Source organism: Panthera pardus, unplaced genomic scaffold (assembly GCF_024362965.1).
Source record: "Panthera pardus isolate Hobbes unplaced genomic scaffold, ASM2436296v1 HiC_scaffold_13, whole genome shotgun sequence".
In the NCBI taxonomy this organism is placed as follows: Eukaryota; Metazoa; Chordata; class Mammalia; order Carnivora; family Felidae; genus Panthera; species Panthera pardus.
The window spans coordinates 50,022,887-50,046,600 of record NW_026526688.1 but is presented as its reverse complement, the minus strand read 5'-3'; the positions used below and the strand labels follow the sequence as shown (position 1 = coordinate 50,046,600).

The following is a 23,714-nucleotide window of genomic DNA, read 5'->3' as shown; positions in this document are numbered from 1 at the left end:
AAAGAAACACAAAACAGTCTGCACATATTGAAATCAAATAGTAAGACAGTAAATATTAACCCAAGTATATCAGTAATTACTTTAAATATACATGGACTAAAAACTCTAAGTAAAAGACTAAGAGTTTTGGACTAGGTAAAAACAAAAACAGGAAAAAAAAACCCAACTATGCTGTTTACAAAAGACATTTTTCAATATAAGCAAATGGGTTAAAAATAAAAGAAAGAGGGGCACCTGGGTGGCTCAGTCAGTTGAGTGTCCAACTTCAGCTCAGGTGTCATGATCTCACAGTTTGTGAGTTTGGGCCCCGTATCGAGCCCTGTGCTGTCAGCTGAAAGCCTGGAGCCTGCTTCCAATTCTGTGTCTCCCTCTCTCTCTGCCCCTCCCTCACTCACACTCTGTCTCTCTCTGCCTCTTAAAAATAAATTAAAAAAAATTTTTTTAAATAAGTAAAAGAAAGGTAAATGGTAATGGAAGAATTAGCCAAAGGAAAGAGTAGATTTTATGACAAGTGTTCCCAGAGATAAAGAGCATTTCATAAGACAAAGAATCAATTCACTGATCCTAAAAAGCAAATCTAAACATATATGCACCACTTAACATAGCTTCAAAATATTTTAATCAGAAATATACAAAATAAAAGGGAAAATGTACAAACCCACACTCTGAGCGAAAGACTGATACACTTCTTTCAGTAAGTGACAGAAGAGTGAGGCAAAAATTCTGTAAGAATACAGAAAATCTAAACAAGCCAACTACAAATTTGATCTACATATTTATAATCATGATGCCCAACAATGACTGGATCCTATTTAACAGACACATGGAATCTATCAAAATTGACCATATTCTAGATCGTAAAAATCATGCCACAACAAAACAGAGAACTAAAATCATTCATAGAAGGTTCTATGACTAAAATGTAATTAAGGTAGAAAAAAGTTACAGAAAAAGCCCAAACCCACTGTTTGAAATAGCAGACAACAAGCTTGTAAATAACTCATAATCAACAAAAGGAATCATAATTGAAATTTAAATTGTATAATTACATAGATTATATAGAGAAGTAAATAAAAACAATAAAACAACAGCAAAAGCTGTACCGAGAAGAAATTTACAAGCCGATATACACATATAAGAAACTAAGAAAGCCTGAAAACAAGCAATGATATTAGCACCATCTCCAGAAGCTAGAAAAAGAGTGGCCAAACTTAGAGAATATAGAAGACAGACAATAATTAGGAAAAGAAAAGGGAGGGGAAAAAAAAAAACCCAAATCTCAAATTACCAATATCAGAAATGGAGGAGAGAACATTACTAGAAAAATAATGTAGATATCATAAATAATAAATTTGATATGTTAGATGAAATGAACAATTGCCTTGGGAAAAAATTAAAATTTACCAAAACTCAAAGAAAATCCAGTCTTCTATCTACAAAGAAATTTAATCCATTATTAGCAATGGCCCCCCCTCAAAGAAACCCCTAAGTTATGATGTCACTAGAAAAATGTATCAAACATCAAAGCAAGAAGTTGCAGTAATCATACACAAACTCTAAAAAAGGAAAAAAAGGAACCTTTCCCAATTCATCTTATGAAACCAGAGTAATTTTTATAACAAAACCCAACGGGACTACCTAAGAAGGAAAATTATTCTTCATGACCATAGATGTAAAAATCATATCCCAGTATCAGTAAATTAATCCATAATATATAAAAAGTCAATATACCACACTAAATGCATTTTTTCCCCAAGGATTAACATCTGAAAAACCAGTTAATATAATTAATGTCATTAATTGAAAAAGGGGGGGTAATCACATGATCCATTAAAAAGCTGTAGTAAAAGTATTAGATGAAATTCAACATCCATTTATTATGAACTCTTAAGAGACTAAGAAATTTCCTCAAATCTTATGGCAAGTATATACATCAAACCACAGAAAACCTCATACTTGTTGGTAAATTATTAAAGGCTTCCTGAGATCAAAGATGAGACAAAAATAACTGTTACCACTATCTTATTTAACACTGTATTGAAAGTCCTCACCAAGGCAGTAAAAATATAGGAATAAAAGGTAAAAGAATTAGAAGGCAAGAAATATAAAAATTAAAGGTATATGGATCAGAAAGAAACTATCATTATTCAGAGAGGACTTGTGTTCTAGTTACCAAACTTTTATCTCTGTTCCACATTCACTCTTCAATATCAATGCTCTATGATAATAGATGGGATTTATGTCACCACTTCTCCTTTACAGTAAGCATGTGTTTAAACTTTCTCAATAAAGAGTGTTAGAGGAACACTGCAGGACAAAGGGGGCTTCCTTGTTGGTTGTGGCTGCTGTGCAGTCAGGCAGCAGTGCAAATGTAAAGAAATCTATGGTGCTGTGTCCCAGCCATGTGCCCAGAAATGTCTCTTAGTAAGTAGCCTCACAATCACGACATAGCCTAGTGACACCCTTCCTGCAGCCCTTCCAATATGGACACTGCATGCTTGAGGCCTCCTACCTGCGGCAGTGCCTTGACTCCCTCTATCTACTCAACCACCAGCTAACACTTGCCTATGTATGCCCTGAAGAACTGCTTCTTGCTTGCCCAGCAACCATGGACCAGCTCTGGCCCAGGCAACCCAGTGAACGTCTCTGCCATCCACTGAGTTGCAACTACATCATCTACAATTAAGGTCTGAGCCTTGGTGTTTGGAAGTCCCTTCCAAGATTGTCCCTCTGCCCTAGAGAGCCCTACTGAGCTCTCTCTATATTTTATAAATACTCTCCTATAATGGCTTATTATTTTTATTATACTTCCCTTATTTAAATCATTGAGTGTGTCTGCCTTTGTTTTAAACTTTTTTTTTTTTAATGTTTATTTTTGAGAGAGAGAGAGAGGCGGGGGGGGGGGGGGGGGGGGAGAGGATGAGTGCCAGAGGGGAAGAGAGGGAGACACAGAATTTGAAGCAGGCTCCAGGCTCTGAGCTGTCAGCACAGAGCCCGACGTGGGGCTTGAACTCATGAAATACAAGATCATGATCTGAGCCGAAGTTGAACGCTTAACCAACTGAGCCACCCAGATGCCCCAAGAGTGTCTGTCTTCTAATAGAACCAGACTAATAAAAACCTGTCACAAAGAAAATCCAAAATAATCTATAAACCATTAGAATAAATGAATTTACTAGGAACACTGGATATAAAGTCAATAAAGATAAAAGCTATGTTTCTACCTTTCAGCAATACACTAAAAATGAAATTAAAAAAAAAAAACAATTGAAATTAAGAAAACAACTTCAGTTTAAGACCATCAAAAGGAAAGTACAGCATCCTATATTCAGGAATAAAGTTAACCAATGTGGTGCAAGACAGAAAACTACGACGTGTTACCGAAAAAAACTGAAGACTACCTAACAAATAGACATCCTATATTCAGGAATTAGAGGACAATGTTGTTAAGATGGCAATAGTCCTTAAAGTGATCCAGAGATTCAATTTAAACCCTTAAAATGGCAGTTTTTTGTTTTTTTTTTTTGCAAAAATGGAAAAGTTGATCCTAAAATTCCTATGGAATTGCAACAGAGTCTGAACAGATCAAAACAACCTTGAAAAAAAGAACAAAGTTGGTGTACTCATACTTTCCAATTTCAAAACTTAACATAAAGCTATAGTAATCAAAACACTCTGGTATTGGCAGAAGTCTAAACATGCAAAAGAATAAAGCTGGGGACCCTGTGTTATACCACATACAAAAATTAACTCAAAACTTGTAAAAGAAAATAGAGGTAAACCTTCATGACCTTGGATTTGGCAATGGTTTCTTAGATCTGACAACAAAAGCACAAGCACAAAATAAAAAAAAACCAGATATATCAGACTTCATCTAAACAGAATGCTTTCATGTATTTCAGAACATTTTCAGTAGAGTACACAGACAACTCACAAAATGGAAAAAAATATTTATAAGACATATATCTGATAAGAGTCTAGTATCCAGAATAAAGAACCCCACAACTCAACCAAAAGACAACCTAATTTTTTGAATGGGCAAAGAACTTGAAGAGACATTTCTTTAAAGAAGTTAATGCAATGGCCAATAAACATATGAAAAAATGTTCAATGTCATTAGGAAAACATAAATCAAAATGACAATGAAATACTATATTACACCAAGATAGCTGTAATCTATAAACAAATAAATAAATGAATGAATAAATGAATAAATAACAAATGCTGACAAGGATATGGAGAAATCATGGAGAACACATGGAGAACCCCCATGTGTTGCTGTGGGAATGCAAAATGATGCAACCACTACGGAAAACAATTTGGTGATTCCTTAAGAAGTTAAACATAGATTACCATATGACCCAGCAATTTTACTCCTAGGTATATACCCAAAAGAATTAAAAAATGACGTTCAAGGGAAAACTTGTATATGAATTTTCACAGAACATTATTTGTAATAGCCCTAGAGAGCAAAATAAAGCAAAAACAAGCAAAGAGAAGGAATAAAGAAGAAAAATTGGGGCACCTGGGTGATCAGTCAGTTACGCGTCTGACTTCAGCTCAGGTCATCATTTCGTGCATGGTCCAGGAGTTCAAGCCCTGCGTCGGGCTCTGTGCTGACAGCTCAGAGCCTGAAGCCTGCTTCGGATTCTATGTCTCCCTCTCTCTCTGCCCCTCCCCAGCTCACGCGTGTGCACGCATGCTCTCTCTCTCTCAAAAACGAACATTAAAAAAATTTAAAAATTTTAAAAAAGAAAAAAATCAATAAAACTGGAAACAGTAAAATAGAGAAAAATCACTCAAATAAGAGATGGTTCTTTGAAATTACCAATAAAATTGATTAGCTTCTGGCAAGATTATTTAAGTTTATTTATTTTGAGAGAGAGAGAGAGAGAGAGAGAGAGAGAGACAGAGAGGGAGACAGTGTGTGTGTGTGTGTGTGTGTGTGTGTGTGTGTGTGTGTGTGTATGGGAGGGAGGGAGGGAGGGAGGGAGAGGGAGAGAGACAGAGAGAGAGAATCCTGAGAAGGCTCTGAATTGACAGCATGGAGTCCAACGCGGGGCTTGAACTCTCACAAACCATGAGATCATGACCTGAGCAGAAATCAAGAGTTGGATGCTTTTAACCAACTGAACCACCCAGGTGCCCCTAGCAACGCTATTAAATAAAAAGGAAAAACACAAATTACCAATACTAAGACTGAAAAAGAAGATGTCACTGAGGCTCCACCAGCATTAAAAAGGCAGTTAAGCGGGGGCGCCTGGGTGGCTCAGTCAGTTAAGTGACCAACTTCGGCTCAGGTCATGATCTCATGGTTGTGGGTTTGAGCCCCACGTCAGGCTCTGTGCTGAACACTTGCTCGGAGCCTGGAGCCTGCTTCAGATTCTGTGTCTCCTTCTCTCTCTGCCCCTCCCCCAATTGTGTTCTGTCTCACTCTGTCCCTCAAAAATAAATAAATGTAAGGAAAAAATTTTTTTTAAATAAATAAAAATAAAAAGGCAATAAGGGAATATTACAAACAACCCTGTGCACATAAACTAGATGCCTTACATGAAGTAGACCAATTCTTCAAAGTCAGACTACCAAAACTCACTCAAGATGAAGCTGATAATCTGAATAGTCCTGTTAAGTACTAAAGAATTTGAATTTGTGGTTAAAAACCTCCAGAAAAGAAGTCCAGGCCAGATGGTTTCATAGCTAAAATCTAACATTTAAAGAAATAGTAACACCAACTCTACATAACCTCTTCAAGATAACAGCAGAGAAGGGAACACATCTCAACTAATTCTATGAAACAAGGGGTGTTTAATATTAAAACCAAACAAAGATAGCACAAAAGAAGAAACTACAGACCAATATCTCTCATGAACATAAATGTAAAAATCCTTAAAAAACAGTAGCAAAGCAAATCCAAAAATATATTAAAAGCATTATATACCACAACCTAGTAGAGTTTCCTCCAGAAATTCAAGGCTGGCTCAATATTCAAAAACCAATTAATGTAATCCCAATTACCAGGCTAAGAGAAAAATCGCATTATCATACCAAATGATGCAGAAAAAGCACTCATGAGGGGCACCTGGGTGGCTCGGTTGAGTGTCCAACTTCAGCTCAGGTCATGATCTCACATTTCATGAGTTCAAGCCCCACATCGGGCTCACTACTGCCAGCACAGAACCTGCTTCGGATTCTCTGTCTCCCTCTCACTGTCCCTCCCCTGCTTACACTCTCTCAAAAATAAATAAAACGTTAAAAAAAGAAAAAGAAAAAGAAAAAGCACTCATGATTTTAAGTTTTCAACAAACTAGAAATAGAGGATAATTTCCTCATCTTGATAAAGAACATCTACAAACACCCTGCAGCTATCATAATTAATGGTGAAACATGGATTCTTACTCCTAAGATTGTAAATAAGGGAAGGATGCCTATTCTTACCACTCTTATTCAACATGGGACGGGAAATCCTACCAATACAATAAAGCAAGAAAAGGAGAGACTAGAAAAAGAAAACTGCTCCTATTTGCAGGTGACATTATTGTCTACGTAGAAAATCCCAAGGCATTTACAAAGAACACCTCTTTGAACTAGTGAGTTCAGCAAGGTTGCAGGACACAAGAAAAACATACAAAAACCCCAACTATTTCTATATAGATTTGCACTCCATATATAAAGAGCACATGAAAAACTAAAACAATACACTTATAACCACAAAAGAAAGAAAGAAAGTGAAAAAGAAAAAGAAAGAAAGAAAAAACACCTGTGTAGAAATTCAACAAAACATGTATAGGGCTTGTATGCAAAAAACCATAAAATGCTGATAAAAATAAATCAAAGAATATAAAAAAAAAAGACAGATATATACTTGTGTTAGTTTGCTAGGGCTACTGTAACAAAGTACCATAAGCTGAATGACTTAAACAACAGAAATTCACTGTCTCATATATCTAAAAGCTAGAAGTCTCAATCAAGATGTCAACAGAACCATGTTTGCTCTGCAGATGCTAGAGAAGGATCTGCTCCAGGCCTCTCTCCTAGCTTTTCGTATCCTCAGATTGTGATAGCATAAATCTGATCTTCACATTGCATTCCCCCCGTGCCTCTTCACATCATCATCCCTCCATGTGTGTCTGTGTCCAAATTTCCCTTTTCTAAGGATACCAGTCATAACTAAATTAGGGACCCTTCCTACTCCAGTATGACCTCATTTTAACTAATTACACTTGTAATGATCCTACTTCCAAAAAAGGTCACATTCTGAGGTACTGGAGTTAGTACTTCATCATATATGTTTTAGGGGGACTCAATTCAACCCATAACAACACTGTTCATGGTTTGAAGATTCAACATTAAAGATGCCAATTCTCCCCCAAAAGATTTCCAGATTTAACGAAATTTTTATCAAAACTCAGCATGACTGTTAGTAGATAAAAAGGAACTTATTCTAAAATTATATGGGGAAAAAATAGATTTTGAAAAAAAAAGTGGAAAGAATCATGCTATCCAATTTTAAGACTTACTATATTGTTAACAGTAATCAAGACAATGTGGAGAATCAGTGGAGACAATATGGACAATCAGTGGAGAGACAGATACAAAAGATCAACAGAACATAAAGAGAACCCAGAATTAAACCTACCTAAGAATGGACAACTGAGTTTTGAGAAAAGAGCAAGAGCAATTCAATGGTGAAAGGATAGTTTTTTCAATAAATGGTGCTGGAACCAGAGGACATTAATAGACAAGAAAATGAACCATACTTTATACAGATTAACTCAAAAGTGATCATGGATTTAAATGTACAAAACGAATAAGAAAGAAGAAGAAAGAAGAATTCTGGACCAAGAGTTAGATGAAAAGTTCTTAGAAATTATACCAAAAGGACAATTCATAAAGGAAAAAAAAATTGGTAAATTGGACTTAATTTTAACATTTACAACTTTTGTTCTCTTCAGGACCTTGTTAAAAGGATATAAAGACATGCTACAGACTAGGATAAACTATTTGCACACCATACATCCAATAATGGATTTGCATCCAGAGTATGTATAGCATTCTGAAAACTCAAAAGAAACCATTGCAAAACGAACAAAAGACATAAACAGATATTTAACCAAAAAGGATACATGAATGACAAATAAGCACACGAAAAGATGTTCACTATCACTAGCCACAAGGGAAATGTAAATTAAAATCACATGAGGTACCACTATATACATATATACTATATATATATTAGAAAAACTGAAATAAAAAACTGTGATAATACCAAATGATAGTAAGAATGCAGACAAAGTAAATCTCTCATACACTGCTGGTGAGAATGTAAAAAAAAATTTTTTTAACATTTATTTAGAGAGACAGAGAGAGACAGAGCATGAGCAGGGGAGGGGCAGAGAGAGAGGGAGACACAGAATCAGAAGGAGGCTTCAGGCTCTGAGCTGTCAGCACAGAGCCCAATGCAGGTCTCGAACCCACGAATCATGAGATCATGACCCGAGCCGAGGTCAGACGCTTAACCGACTGAGCCACCCAGGTGCCCCTGTTGGTGAGAATGTAAAATGGTACAACCACTATGGAAAACAGTTCAGCAGTTTCTTAAAAATCCAAATATATGCTTATCACATGATCCAGCAATTACACTCCTGGGCATTTGTCCCCCAAAATAAAAATGTATGTCTACACAAAAACCTATACACCAATGTTCATAGCAACGTTATTTGTAATAGCAAAGAACTGGAAACTGAAATGTCCTTCAATGGGTGGTTGATTAAACAAATTGTGGTATATCTATAAAACAAAGTATTCTGAAATTAAAAATAATGACTACTGATACCTGGAATAACGAGTATGGATCCCAAACGGTATTATGCTAAGTGAAATAAAACCAATCTCAAAAGATTACATACTATATGACTCCATTTATACAACATTCTTGAAATGACAAAATTATAGAGAACAAAGTAGTGGTTGCTTAGGATTGGAAAAAGGGAGGAGAGAGAAAATAAGCATGAGGGAGTTCCTTGGTGGTGATAAAACAGTTCTTTAACGGTATATATTTTATATATAATTTTTATATATTTTATATATTTTTTTTTAATTTTTTTTTTTAATGTTTATTTACTTTTGAGACAGAGAGAGACAGAGCATGAACAGGGGAGGGTCAGAGAGAGAGGGAGACACAGAATCTGAAGCAGGCTCCAGGCTCTGAGCTGTCAGCACGGAGCCCGATGCGGGGCTTGAACTCACTGACCGTGAGATCATGACCCGAGCCGAAGTCGGACGCCCAACCAACTGAGCCACCCAGGCGCCCCTATTTTATATATATTTAAGGGAAATAGATCTATATCTGTGTATCTATATCTACATATAATTACAAAGACTAGGGGTGCCTGGCTGGCTCATTTGGTGAAGCATGCAACTCTTGATCCTGAGTTCAAGCCCCATGTTAGGCACAGAGCTTTTTTTTTTTTTTTTTTTTTTTTAATTGCAGGGGCACCTGGGTGGCTCAATCGTTTAAGCGTCCAACTTCAGCTCAGGTCATGATCTCAGGCTTGTTGAGTTCAGACCTGGAGTCAGGCTCTGTACTGACAGTTTGGAGCCTGGAGCTTGCTTGGGATTCTGTGTCTCCCTTTCTCTCTGCCCCTCCCTTGCTCACGCTCTGCCTCTCTTTCTCAAAAATAAACAAACATAAAAAAAACAAACATTTTAAAAAGTTGCAAAGACTACACATAGATGGACAAGTGCATATACACACACAAAACTGAGTACATGTAAAAACTGATGAAATATGGTAAGGCCTGTAAATAATGTCTATAGTACCAATGTTAATTGCCTAGTTTTGATGCTGTATGATAGTTATATAAGATACTAAGATGGGGGGGGGCAGCGGGTAGGGGTGGAGCAGGCTAGGTAAGGTACAAAGAATTTCTCTGTACTGTTTGTAAATTACTATAAAATTAAAAATTAAAAACATATCCACATGCTAATGATATATGTACATATATGCACATGTATGCCTTTTAATGTATGTCTTAGGTCTCAAAACTTGCTTGGTACTTAGCAATATATAAAATACCAACCAATCCAATATCGCTGTGTTACTATGTTAGTCAAACCTCCATCTGTGAATTACATATGAATTATAAAATTGATTTGAGTGGCTATTTTGTGCTGCCTGCAATGAGCCTAAATCTAGAAGTTCATGCTTTTGCCATTTATTAGCTATTAAGTATCCTGTGCTGAGTATCTCAGCTAGTTAATTACTAACACTAAAGGGACAGGCAGTGTTCTAAGTGTCTTACACACATTATCTCATTTAATCCTCTCAATAATCCCATAAGGTAGGTACTATTAGTAATCACATTTTATAATATATATGAAGAAAATGAGACACAGAAATCAAGTAACTTGCCCAAGATCACAGAGCTACAAAGAGACCCAAGATTCAAGACCCTGACATTCCTGTCTAGAGCCCTTGAACTTAATGTTCTACATAACCTCCCTAAACTTCAATTTTCTCGTCTGCAAAATGGTCTTAATAACATATAAATAATAGTATATTCAACAGTTAGCATACAGAACCCAGCAAAAGCTTTAAAAAGGGATTAAGGAAGCACTGCAAGTTAACAGAGCAATAGCAATCCTTTAAGGTGGGTGTAAGGAACCCTGAATTCCCTGTTCTCAACAAGTAAAAGTCAACTGGAATGATGATTAAAAAGAAAAACAAAACATGGATGAATATCAAAGTCATTATGCTGGGTAAAGGAAACCAGACAAAAAAAAAAATAGGTACCATATGATTATATAAAACTCTAGTAAATGAAAACTAATCCACAGTGACAGAAAACAGATCACTAGTTGCTTGGAGCAGGGTGTAACGATGGGGGTAGACTACAAAGGCATACAAGAAAGCTTTTGAGGTAATAGAAATGTTCTATATCTTGATCGTGTTGATTGGTTTTATGGGTATATAATTTGTCAGAACACTGAACACTTTAGGTGAAGTTGTGTATATATACTGTACCTCAATAAAGCAGTTATACAAAAACAAAAATATTAATATTTTTCAAATGAGCAAATTGCGTTGACTTTAACAATTTTAAACTCAGCAAAATCAAAATTAAATGAGGTAGCCTGAATACTGTAAAGCCGAGAATATATAAGAAATACTATTAAAGTTCTATCAAATAGAAAAACAATTTAGCTGATTAATTTTTTAAAGATTCCTACTGAGTACCTCCTTAAATAGTAATACTTTTGTTCACTAAATCAAGACCAAGGTATACGAAGTTTACAAACTGAAAAGTAACATTCTAAAATTAAATTTCTGGTTTCTACAACAAAGGTGCAGTACATGGAACCTTCTATTCTTTGTTCAAATTCAAATCAACCAAGCCTTTGTGCTCCCATTCTCTTTCTTCTTTCAAATTTCCATTCCTGTTACCATAGGAACCTGGTAGCTGACAAGCCTTCAAGCAAGCAACAGCCCAAGCTTAGCAAGGGGTATGAAAAGGGAACAGAGTCAAAGGCCAAAATTTGACTCATGAGAATCAGAATTCCAATCTTTGTCATTCTACAAAGGGTCTGGTAACCATAGAAACTGTATCCCACTGGGTTTGGGAATATTATGACTAAATTCACTAAATGTGAAACCAAATGTGGAATGGCCTTGGAAATTCAAAAAAATGGTATTCATTCTACTTCAGATCCAAATTAGAATAAGAAATTATTCAAAAACAACTTTTTACAATAATTTTAAATGATTAAAAATAAGACCTTTAAAAAACTCCTTTTCTGTAAAAATAAATTCTCAATGAGAAAGGATCTAAAACTTTAGGAATTTTGTATTAAAAAAAGTTCTAGGTTTGAAAAACACCTTTAACCTATAAATTTGCTTTTCTTTTACAAATCTTAATTAAAAAAAAAAGTCTTGGGATAGCGGTTTGCAGAAATTTGCCATTATGAGAGGAACATGTTTATCTTCTTAAGTCAATGGAGAGTTCCCAGAGCAACCCGTAACATTTGACTTTAAGGAAGCAAATTTTAATATTTCAAATATCATGAACAGTTCTGAACTATGGTTTCTCTCAAAAGATAAAACTTTACAAAATTCCACCACACTTCATAATTTAATTGGAAATAAGTATTTTAAAGGTATTTCTTTAAAGTGATTTGTCATACAAGAAAATCAAAGAAAAAATTTTTTAAGTTTTTCCACAGAGTCAGAAATAAATAAATGCAATTAATTCTCTACTACTTCTATGTACATTTTTCGATTTAGAAGATTCTTAATTACTGACAGGTTTCCCTGTCACACAACAGACTTTTCAAGCTACTTCACTAGACTGTTGTTTGCTTAGGGAAAACCACCTATGAATACTAACCCAAACAAAAGATAATAAGGGAAATAAATTTGATAATACATGTATTCTGAAGATATAAACCATGAATTGCAAGAATATAATCAAATTTCGTTTTCTAAAAAGCCTACCTACAAAATATTAATTACTACTACTATACAGGGGTATATTATACTGTTTTCTTACAAAAAACAACAAAAAAAATCTGTCTTTCAAGGCCCATTCAAATACTTTCTACAACTGATCCCTTTCACATAAGATCCTTTGTTTCAGTCATTCAATCAAAATATATTTAATATACTAACTCTTAGGTACTACAACTGAGAACTAAACAAAAAAGAACAGTTTGGATTATTAAAAAAAAAAAGTTTCTGTACCAAATTACTATCTTAAAGGCACAATATGTTTCTTACAGAAAAATAAAAAAATACAAACATTAAATAAGACATAGAAAACACAAATAAATTGTACTAATTCAGGAAAACCACTGTTGGCCTTGGTGAAAATCCTTCCACATCACTTACTCTGCATAAACACGCATATATATTTTTTTAAACAAAAACAGGATGATACCATACATGTTATCTACTTTTTTTTTCCTACTTAATAATGTATCAAATCCAACCATTAGAATTCTGACAAAAGATAGAGACTATTTAAGGCAGAAGGAACATTAAGGGCCTAGAGATGGGAAAGGTGGGTTGCTCTGTTCTTTTGCGTAATTACACCACTTATAAGTACAAACACATAAATGTTCAAAGTTCTGAGTCACTCTGACCAGTTGTTCCTCACCCCTGAAAAGGCAAAGTAAAATACTAGTGTTCACAGTTACATAGTACTCTTGGTACTGGGATTACCATCCCCATTCCCATCCAGCACACTCCTATTTACAACTCCAGGAGATCAAGTGCTTAGATATAACATCATAACCCTGACCAAGTCTGACTACTATCATCTCTTAAGGAACTTACAGTTTATAAAGTTCATTAATTAATTCAAACACTTATTTAGCACCTCCTATGTGTGAGGCATTATGTTGGGTACTAGGTATACAAAGATGAATAAGGACAAGCTCTGGTTTCAAAAGCAAAAGGCAGAAAACCCGAATGTCCATTAACAGTAATTGAATGAAAAAAATGAGAACTTAACACCCATTAGGATGACTATTATAAAAACAAAAAACAAAAATAAAAAATAACAAGTGTTAGCGAGAATGTGGAGAAACTGGAACCTTTGTGGCACTGCTGATGGGAATATAAAATGGAGCAACTGCTATGAAAAACAGTATGGTGGTTCCTCAAAAAATTAAACAGAATTATCATATGTCCCAGCAATTCCACTTCTGGGTATATATCCCCAAAAATTGAAAGCAGAGATTCAAACAGGTATTTACACACATGTTCACAGCAGCATTATTTGTCATAGACAAGAGGTCAAAGGAACTCAAGTGTTTGATGGATGAGTGGATAAACAAAATGTGGTGTGTATATATACCATGGAATATTATTTGGTTTTAAACAGAAAGGAAATTCTGGCATATCCTACATGAATGAACTTTGAAGACATTATGTTAAGTGAAATAAGCCAGTCACAAAGGAGAAATATTGTATGATTCCACTTATTATTGGGTACTTAGAGTAGTCAAACTCGGAGAGAAAGAAAAATGGAAGGAGGGTGCCAGGGGCTCAGAGGAGGGGAGAATGGGGAGTTATTGTTTACTATGTACAGAATTTCAGTTTTGTTAGATGAAAAAGTGCTACGGATAGTGGTTATGACTACATAACAAGATGAATATACTTAATGCACTGAACTATAGTGCACAATCCTTAAAAGGATTGGAATGGTGAACTTTATATGTATTTTGCCAGTTAAAACAAATATTTGTAATGAATATCTGTAAATATTACTATGGAATATCCATGATATTATTGTTAAACAGAAAAAGTAATATAGAGAAAACAAATACTCTATCAAAGAAAGGTAAAAGAATACATGTTTATCACATAAACATTTCACATAAATATATTTATGATTTTTTAATGGAAGAATAAGCAAAAAAAGTTTTTAAAATGACTACATTTAGGAGGAAGGAAAGAACAAGGTAGAAGGGAAAGGGCCAGAAACTAAACTTCTCTGAATATATCTTGTTCTATATATAAAATTGTGAAACACAATTATAAAATAAATTTTAAGTTTATTAATTTTGAGCAGGGGAGGGGCAGAGAGAGAAAGGGAGAAAGAGAATCCCAAGCAAGCTCTGCACCAGCAGCACTGAACCCAGTGCAGTGCTTGAACTCACAAACCATGAGATCAAGAGTCACTCAACTGAATGAGCCACTAAATTTAGACCAAAAAAAATTTAAGTTATTCCTCAAAAAATGAAACATAGGAATCTAAATGTGTTTTGAGTTTAACCACACAGAGAAATATTTAACTTTAAATATAAAACTTTAAACATTTAAATTTTTAAATTAAAACTTTAAAGTAGAGTAATTTGTACTGTATATCAATGGTGAGTCACATCCCTAAAGACAAAAATAAGTACAAAACAATCAATTGGCTTTCAATAATCATATTGTTAGTAATAACACTGTTATTATTCTGAAATGATAGAATGTATGTGTAATATAAAGCTTTAGTATAAGAGAATAGAGAAACAAAAATAAGATATTAAAATGGTAAATAAAAACTCTGTGATAGAGGCACCAGATGGCTCAGCCAGTTCTATCTAAATCTTGATTTTGGCTCACGTCATGATCTCATGGTTCATGGGATCAAGCCCCCCATGGAGCTTTGTGCTGACAGAGTGGAGCCTGCTCGGTATTCTCTCTCTCCCTTTCTGCCCTCCCTCCTCAAAAAAACAAAACAAAACAAAACAACAACCAAAAAAACTGTGATATTATTTGATTTAAAACATCAATCTAAACTCATGATGTACTTAAAAAAAATTTAAAAAGTGGAGAGCCTGGGTGGCTCAGTCAGTTAAGCATCCAACTTCAGCTCAGGTCATGATCTCACAGTTCGGGAGTTTGAGCCCCGTGTCAAGCTCTGTGCTGACAGCTCAGAGCCTGGAGCCTGCTTCAGATTCTAGGTCTACATCTCTCTCTGCCCCTCCCCTGCTCATGCTCTCTCTCTCTCTCTCTCTCTCTCAAGAATAAACATTAAAAAAAATTTTTAAACCCTGTGGAGGTTCCTCAAAAAATTAAAAATAGAACTACCCTATGACCCAGCAATAGCACTGCTAGGAATTTACCCAAGAGATACAGGAGTGCTGATGCATAGGGGCACATGTATCCCAATGTTATGGCAGCACTTTCAACAATAGCCAAATTATGGAAAGAGCCTAAATGTCTATCAACTGACGAATGGATAAAGATGTGGTTTACACCTACAATGGAATACTACTTGGCAATGAGAAAGAATGAAATCTGGCCATTTGCAGCAATGTGGATGGAACTGGAAGATATTAAGCTAAGTGAAATAAGTCAGTCAGAGAAAGATACCATATGTTTTCACTCATATGTGGATCTTGAGAAATTTAACAGAAGACCATGGGGGAAGGGAAGGGGGAAAAGTTACAGAGGGAGGGAGGCAAACCATAAGAGACTCTTGGATACTGAGAACAAAGTGAGGGTAGATGGGGGTGGGGGAGAGGGGAAAGTGGGTGATGGGCATTGAGGAGGGCACTTGTTGGGATGAGCACTGGGTGTTATATGGAAACCAATTTGTCAATAAATTATATATAAAAAAGAAATAAGAACTACAACTATTAAATATATAAAATGATATGTTAACTTATCCATAATAAGAAAAATGCAAATTAAAATCATACTGAGAAGTGAAAAAAAACAATAAAAATTAAAAAAAATTTAAAAAGTGTTTCCTAGTTTTGTCTACAAATAGGCCTAAAAATGGCTAACCTAGTATCAACAGGCTTAGCACCCAGATAATGGTCTCTAAATATCATTTCCAACTAAAAGGAACCAGTGCTTTCTAGGGAAACCTCTGGTTCAAAGTTTGAGGCAGAATTTTAAGAAAGGAGCTTGGATCATACCAGAAAGCAAGCAAGCTAGAGTAGTGTCAAAAACCCAGGAGCTATCTTGAAGAGGCTCCCACTACCAAAGACAGTGCAGTTAGAGCTCCAATAGGAATAATAACTGGAGTAGGATTGAAACACATCAAATATGTTAAATTCACAAGTTCATAATGATACCTTAAAAAAAAAAAAAAAGACTTCATTGGTCACCTCTGAAGGATACTCATTATCTTAAAAACTACTAAATTCAGGAGAATGATCAAGTATATATCCTGTCTTTCTTACATAAACTGTACAAGAGTCTAACTCAGTAGCCCAACAGTAAAGACAGGAAATTTCTGTTTATAAAGCATTCCAGCTGAGAAAAGAATGACAGAATTAGAATATCACCCTTTTACAAAACTTTAATGAAATTACCGATCTAGGAAATGACCAAGAATGGCTGCTAAAAATTATAAAGAGTGACAACCAAGTATTATAGGCCTATGAAGTATTCTTTAAAAAAATTAAAAAGGGAGATAAAGGAACATGGTAAATCAAACCACACGGATGCAATCGGCAAAATAAAGACTATGGGAAACTCCATATGGCAAACGCATTACATGAAAAAAAGGAGAGAGGAAAGGGAAGGAGAAATTATATGTTAAAAGAAACTTAAGAGACCTCTCAATTGAATGGGATAGATGAACCCTGATTTGAAAAGCCAACTATAAAAAATGTGAAATGATCAAAGTAATTTGAACATCAACTGGACATTTGAGGATACTGACAAAGAGATAAAAGTATGGTGTTTATATATTTTGAAAGAGCCCTTACTTTTTAGAGATTTACACAGAAATATTTATGGATGAAATTATGGTGTTAGAGATTTGCTTCAAAGTAACCCAGCTGGACATGCAGTCACAATTGAAACAAAACTAGCTGTCAGTTGATAATTTTTGAAGCTGGATGATGGGTATATGTTGTCCACTATATTATCTTACCTACGTTTCTATATAATTGAGATTTACTATAATAAAAAGGTTGTTTTCTTTTTAATTTTTTTTAACGATTTATTTTTGAGACAGAGAGAGACAGAGCATGAAGAGGGGAGGGTCATAGAGAGAGGGAGACACAGAATCTGAAACAGGCTCCAGGCTCTGAGCTGTCAGCACAGAGCCCGATGCGGGGCTCGAACTCACGGACTGCGAGATCATGACCTGAGCCGAGATCGGATGCTTAACCGACTGAGCCACCCAGGTGCCCCAAAAAGGTTTTTTTTTTTTTATGTTTATTTATTTTTGAGAGAGAGAGAGACAGAGAGAGAGACAAGAGTGTGAGCAGGGGAGGGGCAGATTGAGAGGGAGACACAGAATCTGAAGCAGGCTCCAGGCTCTGAACTGTCAGCACAGAGCCTGATGCGGGGCTCGAACTCACAGACTGTGAGATCATGACCTGAGCCGAGGTTGGACGCTTAACCAAACTGTGCCACCCAGGTGCCCCAGAAGTTTTTTTTTTAAGGTACAATTTGAGTTTGGATAACAGCAAGACTGGTTTGAACATGTTCTGTTCTTTACAAAAAAAAATTTTTTTTAAATGTTTATTTTTGAGAGACAGAGAGAGACAGAGCATGAGCGGGGGGAGGAGCAAAGAGAGGGGGGGAGACACAGAATCCAAAGCAGGCTCCAGGCTCTGAGCTATCAGCATAGAACCCAACACGGGGCTCAAACCCATAAACCTGAGCCAAAGTCAGACACTTAACCAACTGAACCAACCCAGGTGCCCCCAAACATGTTTTGATCTTAATGAATCATAAAGAATACCAAGGATTTGAGGCTTTTAGGCTCTGTTGTTCTCAGTAGGATCTATCCCACTGTCAGCCAGCTCTCCATGCTATAGAAAATCTTTAATGCTGATGACAAAAAACAGGAAATGGAGACAAAACACAAACCATCCCAAAAGTTTTTCCTCTGATTATTCTACAGTGGTCAAGTTTCCTTAAAAAAAAAGACAAGTGATCAACCTCCTAAAAAGGTAAGAGTGCTTGTTCCACATACTAACTGAAGTTAAAAGGATGACAGGGCGACAGACAACAAGGACTACTATTTTGCATTCACACAGCACTTTAACTTTTCAAAGTTTTTATTTTTATTCTTTTGAGAGAAAGAGGGCACAAGTGAGGGGGAGAGAGAATCTCACAAGGAGAGAGACAGAGGGAGAGAGAAGCAGGGCTCATCCGAAGTAGGGCTCATGCTCACCCAAGCGGGGCACAAGCTCACCGGATGTGGGACTCGAACTCACAAACAATGAGATCATGAACTGAAGCCGAACTCAGATGCTAACGACTGAGCCACCCAGGTGCCCCTCAAAGTTTTTAAATATACAGATCACTTACATCATTTGATCTTAACAACCTTGTAAAATGGACAGGGAAAAAGAATCACTTCCTAGAAGAAACCAACACAAAGAAGTGACAAAACTAGTTAGTGGCAAAATACAAATTTCTTATCTCCATTTCAGTGCTTTTTCCACTAAACTGTCCCCTTCCTATTCAACTGCATTTATTTAGTATAGGGGGAGAGGCTCTTAAGATCTCTTTTATTACCAATGGAGTCATAAATACCTGATAACGTGTGGTTGGTAAAGATAGTTACAATTTGTTGACAATTTGTTGTCCACGCTGGACAGCTCCCAAAAATTAACTTAGCAATCCAGACAGCTCAAAATGGTTTGGAAAACTCAGGAAGGAGGAAAAAAAAGTTGTTTTCTATCAAAAGCCACTGATGCTCAAAGAGAAAGATACCAAGTTAAGAACTTACAAAAATTTAGCGTGTGTGTCTGTGTATAGATGAGTATGTTTTGGAAGGGAGGAACAGAGAAACATACAAAGATCTTTTCTAACTTAATGAATTGATACATTAACCCATTTATTTAAACATGTTCCAATTTCAATGAAAGTACTAAGAACCCCGTATCTACAATGAAAGAACACCCAACCTGTTGACTATGAATAATCAAATTTGAGATAACCCAGATTCTATATTTCCTCTCATCTGTGGTATCCCTCTCTCACTGCCATATACTAGTATATTCCAGGCACTCATCAGTACAGGAATGAACCCTAGGCAGGCTTGAAACATGGGCCTGCTAAAAGATGCTGCACTTAGGAAATTATCCTTTAATTCACCAAGTCCCACAATGAACACTCAAAAATATCCTCCAATTGTTGGCTCCAATGACTTGCTCCTGGTAAAAGCTGACATACATTTTCTGAGAGCAGAGATAGAGGGTGTCATCAGCAGATTCAAGTCCTTGTAAGGACCCAAGATCCTTACTTCCATTTGGAAGGGTGTGTTGACTGCTGAGTTCCCATGTCCTCTGCTATTACAGAAACTTTACACTCTCAAACTGTCTGACATCTCTTTTTGTCAGTGGCATCACTGTCCTGATATTGACAACCATGCAATAAAAAACTATCTGCAACTTTACTTCAAAGAACTGGAGCCTTTCCCTTAGAAAATATTGTCCACTGAGGTGCTCTCCCTAGAATGTGTGAAATTTAAACAGAAGCAACCTTATTGCCAATAAAATACGCAGACTACACAGGCAACTTTAAGAAGAGGTTAGTGACAGTTTACTATGTCATCATCGTGAATGTCCCAAGAGCCTACAAATGAATGCAAGTTCATTTGGAACAAATATATTAACTTTTCTAGTACCTTCTCTTTGGGATCATTTAGAAATGGAATTTGGAATAGAATTAACATCTGCAGATCACCTTTTGTATGCTACACAGTGTGCTAGCTACTTTATAAATTTCTTGTTTAATCCTAACAGCCCTTAAAAGTATTTTTGTTATTACTGCCGTTTCACAAATGAAGAAACCAAGGCTAAGGGACTTGTTAAGGGACTTATTCAGTCTTAAAGCTACTACAAAGAAGAGTCAATAGCTGAACCCACATCAATTCAAATATCTTGATGACTTGCTTACTACCCTATCTACTTCCCAAAGGAATTACATTGATTTATGATACTAAAAACAAAGGTTTTCCTACTTCAATTTCTTTGTGAGAGAATTGATAGTTTCAAAAAACAGCAAGGACTGCTATGCCCAGAACCAAATTAATGTACTAAACCAATACCCATTTTCATATCCTAATCTGACAGTCTATACCAAATCTCTCTTGGCTAGCCTGTACCAAGCTAGTTATACCTTGTATATTCAGAAGAGCAGAAAATGTTTTGTTCAACCTCTATAATATTTTCAAATATTTAGAATATATAAGATGCCCTTCACATTTAAAAAATCTATGAACAATAATCTTTCTACCAATTTTCCTAGACACACTTATGCTAGTCTACTTGGAAGTAATGAATCTTTGGGTTTTACCATAAAATGAAAAATTCCAAAACACATAGGCCTCAATGTGCTGAAAACACTGTAACAATAGATTAAAGGCTAAAGTACAAAACATTCAATGTATAATTATTATTAGCTCCATTTTACAAGAAGCTTTACATGCCTTAAACTTACAAGAAGCTTTACATAGCAAAGAAACTACGGTAAGAAAGTTCACATAATTTGCCCAAAGTAATAAAGCTAGAAAGTGACAGAGCTAGAATTCAAACCCAGGTTTGTATAAGCCTATGCTCCCTACTGCCACCATCCACGGCCTCCCTAATTCTCACCTGGTAAACATATTATCCTTGTCCACAATTCTAAAACCTCTACAGAAATGCACGCATATTTATTTAAACCTACTGTTAACTATATTCATTAATTTGTCATAGTTTCTAAAGTAAAATCATTAAAAAGTTACCTGAAGAGTTACCACTAGAAAAATTCAAGAAAGGCAACAAATTTTCATAAAATTGTGACAGGTCAACAACAGATAATTTACACATCCAAACCTTCATTCATCAGCATTGATCCTTCTTAAATTGATGTGAACAAAGTAAAATGAGAAAAATGTTTTTAAATTTCAAGAAAATTCAAATATGACAAACCACCAGCCTAAAGGCTGAACAATAGAATTTATTTCACAAGATCATGTTACCTTCAATACTTAAGGACTGAATTATGAATATTATTATTATAGTCTACTCTTTATCTGAGGTTTTATGATCAGCCAAACAGGAAAAAAATGTAATCATAACTTGCACAATTTTGAATTTCTGAATAACTATTATCTCCCATGTACCAGTGTTTCATATTTCTTTATATAAAAGCATGTCTAAAAATAGGTCAAGAGTAACATTCCCCAAACATAAATTCTTCAATCTATTAGAGTTTGAACTTAAATCTCTAACTTTTTAATGTACAAGACAGAGTTAAAAATAATGTATTCTTTTGCTGTTATCAGACACTTTCATTAGATTAGTAACAAGACAATGTAAGAATCATTGTCTAAGATATGTCAAATAATAGAACAAGTCTTACCTCCATTGCTAAAGCAGCTGTCTGTTGGTCATAGTGATTCAGAAGATTAGGCATGAAGGTAGTATTATAAGGCAAATCTTGGCACATCCTCAAGGTAATAGGTTCGCAAGAAAACAAACTGTGCCCACCTATATGCCCCACAAATATAGTCAAGGGCCAAATGTAGAAGACAATCCAACTCATAGCCATCCTTCCTGGATCTGAATGAGATTCGGATGATGAGGCCTACTCAATATGTATTTTAGATCTTTATACACCTGCAGGTCTCAGCTTGAAAGTTTTTCTTCTATATCTTACTGTTAAGTTCTTCAAACAGTTAAATACTCTTTGCACCGTCAGAGGTTTGTTAGCTTGATCTCACAAAAGGCATTTGTTTTTGGTTTCACAATACGGGAAAATGACATCATCTTGTCTCTTCTTTTCATTTTATTACATAGGGCACATTTGGCCAACATATCAAGTTGATCAACCACATTCCCAAACAACAGATTCCATCTTAGGAGAAGAGCTATTTCTTCCTCTGATTGAAATATCTGAGAAGTATTTTTTAATGAAAGAAATTAATTTCCTCTCAAAATCTTTGATGGGTTCAGTGACGTTGCAGGATACAAAATCAATATACAAAAATCTGTGTTTCCGTACACCAACAATGAACTAAGAGAAAGAGAAATAAAACAATCTTTCATGAAAGATGTCATACTGACCTAATAGATAAAATACATGAGTATTTCAGAGACACAGTAGAGTTTTTCTACTTATCATTTATGCTATAGATATACTAAGACAATCCTTAACCAGAATTTAAAGGCAAATTTTCTTCCCTCAATTGCCAACATATGGTTTTATTTCTTATCTAGAATGGCAGTTTTTCATTTGTCACAGATATAACTGATCCATTTTTAAAAATGCTTATGCTATTGTCCTAATTTAAATATGCCATAATTGGAACTATTAAATTTAAAATATACTTTATGTGTTTTAATCATTAATAGTACCTTTTTACATTAACTGGCTTGGCAGAATGTATTTGTGAAAAAGGTGAAATATAAATAAACTGAAAGATATAAATTCAAGTCCCTTACTAGCTGTGTAAGTGTAAACGTACTATTTAACTTCTCTGAACTCAGAATTTTTCTTCTGAAAATACTACCTCCTTTACAAGAATGACATATGAGTGAACTGAGATAATATATGTAAACATACTTTATAAAATGGTAAAGCAGCATCAAAGATTAGGTAATTTTATTACTGAATCACAGTTATACAAAGGCTACCTCCATCAACCAATAGTGAACTGGCAAATAGAAGGTTCTAAAGTACTATCAGGAAATTTTTCCAACATTACATCATCTTTTTAGATAGTACAAAAACTTTGTACCATAGATGTAGAAATATTTGACTAACAAATGTTTCACTGCACAGCCAGGCTGCAAAGAATAAAAATCATCCCTAAAAACAACAACAACAACAACAAAACACAGCAGGAATAGGATTCCCAGTTATGGTTTCCACTAAGCTTTATAGTATTTTCACTTGCTCCTACTTTTCCAGGGGCAAGAATACATATCTTATTTGGGGCTGAGAGGTGGTGGACGGGGTAGAAGGTAGGTCTGGTAGGAAGAAAGCATATACTAAGTTGTTATACTTTCATTTGGCTTAATAATGATGTTGAATTTACTTTAATTTCATTTTGTTTTATATGCATTGAGTATTTTTAAGTTTGTTGTGGAAAGCCTGAGCTCGGAAAACATGAGAAGGGTCAGGTTCAGAAATTCTCAGAGACACAGGTTAATAAGACAAGTTAAATACTAGGGCCCATGACAGTTTAGATCTTGAGACCTGGACTGGTTTCACTGAAGCAGGGAAAGAAACTGTTCTTTGTTCACGCTCAATGCTTGGG

General features: G+C 35.3%; 1 protein-coding gene across 2 annotated transcripts in view; it reads right to left on the bottom strand.

The window, feature by feature from the left end:
• FZD3 (frizzled class receptor 3) overlaps positions 1 to 23,714 on the bottom strand; it is a 105,734-nt gene that overhangs the window by 72,975 nt on the left and 9,045 nt on the right. Inside the window, exon 2 of one of the 2 annotated variants that reach the window (XM_019440886.2) lies at positions 21,815 to 22,468. The exons of the other annotated variant lie outside the window; for it this stretch is intronic. Coding sequence (XP_019296431.1) covers positions 21,815 to 22,003 — 189 coding nt within the window. The 5' untranslated portion in view covers positions 22,004 to 22,468. The remainder of the gene's footprint in view (positions 1 to 21,814; positions 22,469 to 23,714) is intronic. 2 annotated transcript variants of the gene reach the window in all.